At 46.9% G+C, this 9096-nt stretch overlaps 1 protein-coding gene across 1 annotated transcript; it reads left to right on the top strand.

Moving 5' to 3' along the window:
* Positions 1 to 476: 476 nt before the first annotated feature.
* Positions 477 to 6807, top strand: LOC122384872 (putative carbonic anhydrase 3). Its single transcript, XM_043372669.1, has 7 exons — positions 477 to 660; positions 1902 to 1934; positions 2430 to 2597; positions 3679 to 3817; positions 4106 to 4211; positions 4955 to 5182; positions 5713 to 6807. Exons 1-7 carry the CDS (start codon positions 600 to 602, stop codon positions 5998 to 6000), a joined length of 1023 nt encoding a protein of 340 aa, XP_043228604.1. The 5' UTR covers positions 477 to 599; the 3' UTR covers positions 6001 to 6807.
* The last annotated feature ends 2289 nt before the right edge of the window (positions 6808 to 9096 follow it).

Raw genomic sequence — 9096 nt, 5'->3', positions numbered from 1 at the left:
AGCATCATGCTCTCTTTTCCTTAGGCATAGAAAACCTGGCGTTTGACACACATTTCAGCTTCCTTCCGCCTTTGACTAGGTAACTGTGACGATGAGTCGCTGAGCAGACGAATTGTATCACTATGACCCGACATGGTTATGTTAAGTCATATGACATAATAACCAGACATAGAGAACCGTCACTGTAGATTATGTCACAATGGCAGTGTAGTTACGATGCCTTGACATAACACTGGGCCATTCCTTTGAGATCAGACCTCCATTTTTCCTTCAGTCTGCATCAGCCGTCGGCTGAGCTCATCCCTTTACGCATACCGGTCGCTTCCCGACCTTTTGGGGAAGTGGTGACTACTCAGCCACCAGCCCCTGGGGGCACCTGACCCCCTCGCCGGCGGGAACTCCCGGAAGGGCATCGCGCCGCCGGTGGCGTCGGAGGCGGTGACGACGGCGGGCGGCCACGTGACCGGCGCGGATTTGATAGGGAGCCGGCGTCGGCGGGCGGCCAGTGTCGCGGTGCAGTGGAGGCCGGACGGTGTGGCTCGTCCCGAGCTCCCTCATCGCACTCCTGTCAGAGCCCAGCCAGCCCAGCTCAGCCGACCATGGCTCGTCCGCTGCAGATTGTCCTGCTGGTGCTCAGCGCCGTCACACTCGTACTCGCCGGTCAGTGGAGATTTCAGAGAAGTCGGAGATGGGGAGAGTGAGTGATGTGACCGCGGTGGATGGGGCGCATTCGGACTCTGATACCGACGGAAGGCGGTGATATCGGACACTTGTCTCCGCCCACACACCGGTGCTTGATATCAGAGTGGATAAATGGATAAACAGCTCGAGAGCCGGGGAAACTCGGCATGATGGCACACATTTTAGTGTTTACATTCAATTATAGAGTTATCACGGATTTGAAGGATTTCCACTTTCGCGTATTTAACAATTTCATCGTTAGAAATCACTCTAGGTGATATTCACCGTGAGCTCAAAGGTTCATATATCCAGCTAAAAGGCAGAAGTCACCAAATCGATGCATTTAAGATTACCGTGAAATAACAGCAGAATGTTAACGTCTCCCGAATCATCGGTTTTGCGAATAATACTTGTTTTGAATCCGCGCAAGAAGCAATGCATGTCAAACAGCTACCGAGAAAGCCTCTCATAAAGTTTTGAGTAGTGTTTGACGTTTGAGCGCAGTCTTTGAATATCTGATCATTGTGCGTAAATGCAGTATCGTAGTTGTCAGTACAGGAAATTATTTTGGCTTAGCCCTCACAAATGTTCGCAATTCATAACAAATTACGACGCTAAAACACATAAGTAGATCAAAGGGGATTCAGTGGCATATGCATAGAAGATTCCGGTGTCTTCGCTTGAAATGTTCCAAAATAATGCATTCATAGAGCCGCCATGGTACCGCATCGAATTCCTAAAAGCAGTTGAATCAATCCAACGGCAATGCGTTATCAATAAGGCCCATATACATACTTACAGGTTCTTCCATGGCCTCAGTCCTGTGTCCAATCTAATCAAACAACCTTCTGTCGTAACCCCACACTTTTTATGTAGTCATAGAGGAGCTATTATCACAAACCCGGTGTATTTTTGCTCATTGTCGTCGAGTATACCGTGTAACTACTCGGTGTTACCGCTCGCATCCGTCCTCCCTTTCATTGTGGGTTAAAAAGTGTGCGCCTTTCCCGTCCAGTGCCGGCGGAGTTTCCATGCCCTCCGCTTATTGTGCCCGTCCACTGATTTCGCCCAGCCTTGGGAGTTTTTATGCTAGCATCGCCTGTTTAAAGTTTCCTGTTATATACATACATATAATATATAGAAAGCGTCTGTAACATTTTGTATCAATCGTTTTATGACACTGCCATCCTCTTATACATATTCGTCTTTTTTATTTCCAGGTCATGAATCGTGGACGTACGAAGGAGAACTCGGTGAGTAAAACTCTTTTTAGTTTTTACCATATGTATCAGCATGGAAGTCGCGTGCAGAGACAAAATGCTTTTAAAAAATGAACAATCAAATTTTCCGTATCTACACGACATAATATACCTATTACATTTCATCATGAATCGTCACACCCAAATATTTGGAAACGAAAGTTATATGATGGCTTCTTTGATATCATGCAAGCCACGCACCAATGTTGGGATGGTCTGGCCAAGCGTGATATAGGATCACCTTCCAGGTGTGAAATGACTATATAATCGCGTGTAACTTACTGAAATCTGGTCATGGGCAACATATTATATGACGCTGGACGGATAAACCTCAGCGAAGTAACAATGGGCGATCGCGACCAGTTAGTGTTACAAGCTGAAATAGTTTGTTTATTTCGCTATTGGTACACGCTTTTTTTAAACGCTATTTGCCTACTGTATTGGCAATCTAGGCACATTTATCTAGCGATGTTGTGTGCTCCGTTTCAGGACCGGACCATTGGGCTGATCTCGGCTTCAAGAACTGCGACCGCCACCGGCAGTCGCCAATCGCCATCGAAACCAGCAGCACGGTCCGCAAACGCATGAAGCCACTCGAGTTCTACCACTTTGACGAGATTCCGCTCACCATGAACCTAACCAACAACTATCACAGCGGTGAGTAGCCCACTATCACCGCCGACTTCTCACCGGCCTCTCACCGGTGCTCACCTCCCGCTAGACGCTGGCCTGCTAGACAGTGAAGTGCCTGGAATGTAAGGATCCGACTGTCATACGTCGATGTAGTGGGTAATACAAGGAACGGTAGTCACAGGACGAAAGAGACGTCAGTCAGTCCTGAGGTTTGACTGAGAGGGATTGGATGGATTCAGCTACAAGGCTCACTGGTTGAATCATTTCAAAGCGTTTTTTTCGTGTCAGTTGCAGTAATGCAGCTTAACATCTAAAAATGAATGGCGAATGCTATTGACGTATTCAGCTTATCACGGAAAAATGTATGTAACCACGAATCATAATTTGTCCAACAGGCAAAAAACTTATTTCTACCGATAATACATTCAAATCGTTGACATGTACTGCAAATAGCATCGCAAGCAAATTTTAGGCAGTGCTCTTGAATATATATTAGGCTACCGCTCTTCCTCAATTTTCTTTAACGCAGCCAGCTAAATCAATGATAAAACCAAACAAACGCTTAAAAAAAAAACGCGTCTCCTAGTGACGGCAGTCTTCCGTTAATCCGTTTGGTTTAGTATCGATTTTCTCTTATTAGTACCTACTGTATGACGTGAATCTTGAAGAGCGAAACCACACATTCGCCTTGGCCCGGTAAATTTTCTCAGAAACGTCACTGAACTACGTCGATGTACTGGCAGAGACGTCAATGGCTTACGGCATCGATTGCTTCTTCTCTCACTAATCTAAAGTTACGAAGAAGTCATAGATCGACTGGCAGTTATATGATTCACCATTAAAGTCTCACCGCATTGGGCTTGTTCCCGCTCCTTCTCCGACCCAAGTCACATTATTGTCAAGTCTATAATAAAGCGTTCTGTCTAGACATGCCTTTATACCTGCTTGGTGCTTGACCTTTTCGCCTTAAGCGAAGGTGCATCGCCGAAAGCTGTGGTCGTGACTGATAAAACGTCACAGCATCAGCGTCTCTGGTATGTACCGTCACGGCCTGTTTGCTGTTGCCTGACGACCTCAGACTGATAGACTTCCACTTCCCTTTCAGCCGGAGCTACCATGACCACTAGGAAAGTACCCATGGTGCGGAGCGGTGGTCTGCCGGGCAACTTTGAGGTGGTTGGATTCCACTTCCACTGGGGTCTGGACAGCACCACCGGCTCGGAGCATACCGTCAACGGCAGACAGTGAGTATAAAGACACGAGGAGTATCTAGAGTATCTGTAGTATTTAAAGTTTCTAGAGTGACAAGGACACTTGACATGTTGTTGGTCGGGTTGGGTCAGACTTGGGGTCACAATGGATGGTCCTGAATCGCCGTTTATTTATGTAAGCGTAACGGTAAATATCTTGTCAACAAGTAACTTCGAACAATGCAACGCTTGAATACAAATGCATCAAATACGATGGAACATAACGGCCATATGAAATCAATAGTCGCATGTCGATGACGGTCATTATTTGCATCATTGCAGCTATCCCCTGGAAATGCACGTGGTCTGCAAGAACACCGATTACGAGGAGCTGCAGGAGGCTCTGAAACACGAGGATGGTCTGGCTGTGCTCGCCGTTATGTTTGAGGTGGGTGCCGTAATCCGACTCCTGTGTGTCTGAGCCATGCCATTTTTACAGTTAGCCAGCCGCTCATTTGAGGCGGCGGGCTGAAAACCACCAAATTACATCCACACGGCAGACTACTGACTCCCCGTCACTTAACTTTCCGATAATCATGCTGGAGAAAACATTGAAAACAACTGGTACATACATATGCCCAGATAAAAGATTCAGCTGGGATTAGAATCACGGAAACTGGCATCACAGCAAAGCTGATAAACGTTGCATTGCTCTTCTGCCACAGTGTATAGACTGTTGAGCGACAGCACGTCTTGTTAGCGTTTCGGTTTCGCCACTGAAGGGCTCCAAACACCATTTCTTCTATCGTTATCATGAGATTATAGCCAGGTGTGACATCGTCTGAACCGTTACTGCAGAGTATCTAGAAATCCATCGATGATTTACAATCCACAACAGATAAACAAGCAACAAAGACTTTCGACATTTCCTAAAAAGTGCCTTCTCCATGCTTCTCTGCAAAGGCCATTCACCCCACCGTCATGACAAAGTAGCGGGGCATAACAAGCATCCCTATCAAACAATGGAACGTATTTGACATGGTGCATTCATCAAAATCTCACTCTCACGGATCACGCTCGGTTTACTCGATCTACAACTGACCAACAACTCACTTGTCGGACATTTTACATTACGCCTCTCTAAAACTGACCCATAATAACTTATTAAAAAATTTTCTCTATCGTCTGCAGTTGAGCGAAGCCAACAACCGTGCCATCGGCCGTCTGGAGGAAGCGCTCGCTCAGATCACGGAGGGCGGCAGCTCAGTGCCCGTCGTGGACCCGCCGCGGCTGCAGGAGCTCATGCCGCTCAACACCAACGACTTCTACCGCTACGAGGGCTCTCTGACCACTCCCGGCTGCTACGAGGTGGTCACATGGACCATTTTCCAGCACCCCGTCAAAGTCACCGAGGCGGAGGTAAGAACCACAATAGACGAGACGCCGGCGGTAGCGGCGGTGACTAAAAGTTGTGTGATTTATGTTAGAGATGTGCCGCTCTCAGAGCTTATTTTCGCTTGGAGGGAATGGCATGTGTTGTGACAAGACGTCTTTCGCGAATTGTTGTTACGTGGTTACTGAGCAAAGGATTTATATTCCTCTCTCCATCTATCTTCTCCCTCTGTCGGTCTCTGTCCTGTCTATGTCTCTGTCTCTGTCTCTTTTCTCTGTAAGTCTCGCTCTATTCTTTTTTCTTTCTTCTCTCTCCATCTCTTTTCTCTTTCTTTCTTTCTTCCTTTCTTTCTTTCTCTCTCTCTCTCTCTCTCTCTCTCTCTCTCTCTCTCTCTCTCTCTCTCTCTCTCTCTCTCTCTCTTCTATGCCTTCCCCAATCTCCCCGAATCTTCCAGACTTCCTGATGAGCTGATTTCTTCTTCCTTTTTTTTGCTATATCCCTTTCCGATATCAATGTATCTTGCCGTTGCTGACTCTCTCTCCCCTCCCCTCCCCAGCTGGAGCTGTTCCGCTCGCTGAAGCGCACCGAGAAGCTGCCGATCGGGCACAACTACCGGACGCTGCAGGCTCGCTACGGTCGCACCGTCTACCTGCGACGACCCGAGGACGAAGAGGACATCTACTACGACGACCACGACGAGCACGAGCTGCTTGACGAGCTGCACAAGAAGCTGCTGGAGGAGGAGATCGCGCTGCTGCAGCGGCAGCGCGGCGGCGGGCCAGGTCTCCGGCCGACCGCGCTGACGGCGCTCGTCGCGGCCGTCATCGCCGCGGTTCGTCTGTGAGGTGATGCTAAGGGACTTGGTCAATAGCTTTGGGAGGCGAGTGGGCGCAAGGGACGGGGAGGGAGGGGGCAGCCGTAGCGGCTGATGGCCTGGCCCCGAGACGGCATTGGTGCGGCATTTAGGCGCCGAGCGGGCGCGTCCAGGCTGTCTTCAGTGCGCGTGCGGGACCGACACCCACTCTGTACAATCGTCGGCGGTCGGACCGGCCGAGCCGCGGCCGCGTGCAAGTCGGTGACGTCATCTCTGACGTCAGAGTGTGATAGCAGTGTCATAAACGGGAGTGGTGCTGACTGCTTGTCTGAAGTCAGGGAGCCCAGGACCCAAGTCGTCCTGAAGCCAGTTATCGAGCGTCTGCGACCACTACCGATGGCTTTTTCTGTCAGCCCGCCAGCAACACGTTTAGACTTTTGTCTGCGTGTTGCATGCAAAAGGAAGTTTACACTCCTTGGCGTCGGCTTCATTGTGGCCTCTTGTTGACGATGTGAACCATGCAATATGTGTACTTGACTGACTCATATGTTTATCCATGTGTGACCGCAGTGTGAACGATTGTATACCATGTGTCAAACTGCTCGTATTTATGTGTTCTAACACTGTTTACCGCTTACTTCTTCGCTCCGCATTGTCGTTTTGGGTCATGATTCATATTTTCCTTTTCTAACGTCCGTTAGACGTCTATGTATGAAAACAACAACAACAAAAAAATCACAGCTTGCAGCAATATGTCCATCATCTGTCTACAACTGAAGCTGAAAAGAGGCTCGTGTGAGTGTGATGGGAATCTCGCAATAAAACTGAATCGTACAACGCTGAATTTTCAATGCGACAGGCGCATGTGTGCAGACAGAGAACTGCGTAAACGAAGCCGATTGATATTGCGAGCAGCTCAGCCTAGCCCATCGAAGCCTTCCCGCATGTCCGTCGAGACTAGCCCGTAGGTACTCACCGTGCCAAAAATGCTCAGAACTGACTCGCATATTTGGCGCACCGATCACCTGATAACCGTCCAACCGTTGCATACGAGAGTGGGGCCAACAACATGGCGCAATCGGCACGAAAACAAACAAATAACATATTTGAAGAAGAAAAATAACGAAGGCGCCTGACCACTTTGGATAAAAAGCCAAATTTGCTATATGTTTTCGCCATGCACTGACCGACACGATTGGTTGCTTGAGGTGTATGTCTGTGTTCAGCATGAGGGAGCCGGGGATAAACATTGTTCCAAATATAGCACATAGATTCACATCAGTATTTGGCCATCATCGATTACTGTCCTTCAATAACAGCGCTGATTTATGCATCGTACAGTGATTGGCTCAAAAGTAGATATTTATGTAAGCACTCGGTGGACTCATTGGCCACGGTAAGCAGAATGACATTTGATATTTGGTGTCAGGCGTTCTTGCCATAGCTACTGTTTTATCTGAAAATATTAGCTTTATAAATGCGAAAGTTATCTAACAAATAGGGGTGAACGGATCAAACAAGCCGATTTTCTAGTTAATTCAACTTTTGCTGAATTAAATTGACAATTCAACTTGTGCTGAATTAAATCAAGTAAGGGACTTATTCGCGAAAAGGGGTCTCATTATCTAATTCGAGTAAGGGTGTTATTATATAAGCGAATGGGTGTCTTATTCGTAGGACAACACATTTCATTTCCCTGTGTCCCATGACTTAGCCGCGCGCATTCTGGACATGCATGGAAAGTAACTCCCTTTGAAAAGTTTTTATTCCTGTTTTTCGTTTTGGTCGTCGGGAACTGAGTGATAGTTCCGAATTCGCACAATGCAACACACTACACTGAGCTACCAAAGTGATGTCACCAAAACGGTGGTAGGTGCCTGCGGCAGGCAGTGATGTGAGCTACCGGTTTACCTTTTTGAAGTCTTCTGTAGCGGTCATAGTGCCTATGTCATGGTCATGATGCGGTCACATCACTTATGGCACGATAGAAAATGTTTCATTAAAATTATGCATCAACAACTGGTTTTTGGAGTTTCGTAGTGGATTCCCCGTAATCCTTCATGTCTTCAAAAGGAAAGCACGGGAAATTTCAGGTAGTAGGAACTAGGAAGAGATGTATTTGCATTTATCTGCCCTGGATTAAGAAACTTCCCTGACTTGGCATGGCAACAGAATAAGCATACGGAAAGTTCATCAAGCATTGTATGAAACTAATTGGTCTATATTTTTTTCTGACATATTTACCAGAAATGCTGCATGTGTGTGCCATTTTGTAGCTTTTTGTATTTCTCATTTAATTAGTATTTGTTCTGTGCTATTAACCCGCGCCCTGGTGGGGTCTGTTTATAACGCGACCTGGTGGGGGGGGGGCTATTTTTTGCCCCCCTCGTATCTCCGAAACTACTGGACGGATCCGCAAAATTCAAACGGCGTTCGAAAGGCCTGTCAAATTTGTCGAAGGAAACCAAATTTCATTCACCTCGGGGTCACCGATGACGTCACAGGTCAGGTCAAAGATGAAATGTTTCACCGTTCACGGGTCTTCTAGGGAATGCGCTATAACACCGAGGAAAACGCATTTTTTCGAGAATCAGCGGTAAGGCGTCAGTTGCTTAGTAGATATGTTGCTATTAGAGGTCACTAGCAATACCAGGTCAGGTCACAGGTCAGGTCACCAAGGGTCACAGGTCAGGTCACATGAGCCCAACTTTACTAAGGTTGTGTGATACATGTTTTATGTCCAATTTTTCATTTCCTACTCAATGGTGTTGGTTATAAGACTATCAGGTACGGCTTAGGTCACTCTCTGGTGAAGTTCAGGTCAAGGTCAGGTCAAGGTCATGCCAAAAAGGTCAAATTTTAAAGTTGATAGTTTTGCATAAAATTGGTATTGATTCGATGCAGCTTGTCACGGGGAGTCTAATGGTGGTCTTTGTTTTGCGCTACGGGGTCTAGAATTGCTAAAAATTGAGTTTGAAAATTTGACGTCATCAATTTTGAACAGTTTTTTCGCTATAACTTCGCCAAAACAAGAGGTATCAATCTCAAATTTGGTATGTGGATGGAAGGCGGTAAGGACTATCACATGTATTCCGGTTTTTGCGAAATTCAATTTTTTTTTATTTT

The sequence above is a fragment of the Amphibalanus amphitrite genome, unplaced genomic scaffold (genome assembly GCF_019059575.1).
Source record: "Amphibalanus amphitrite isolate SeventyFive unplaced genomic scaffold, NRLGWU_Aamphi_draft 000201F_arrow, whole genome shotgun sequence".
NCBI lineage: Eukaryota > Metazoa > Arthropoda > Thecostraca > Balanomorpha > Balanidae > Amphibalanus > Amphibalanus amphitrite.
This window is presented reverse-complemented; position numbering and strand designations above follow the sequence as displayed.

What these genes read in the sequence shown, in the direction of transcription:
- LOC122384872 (XM_043372669.1), top strand. Translation starts at nt 600, where the DNA reads ATGGCTCGTCCGCTGCAGATTGTCCTGCTGGTGCTCAGCGCCGTCACA. An exon ending in AACCAACAACTATCACAGCG is followed by an intron (nt 2,598 to 3,678) that starts GTGAGTAGCCCA and finishes CTTCCCTTTCAG; the next exon opens with CCGGAGCTACCATGACCACT. An exon ending in TGCTCGCCGTTATGTTTGAG is followed by an intron (nt 4,212 to 4,954) that starts GTGGGTGCCGTA and finishes TATCGTCTGCAG; the next exon opens with TTGAGCGAAGCCAACAACCG.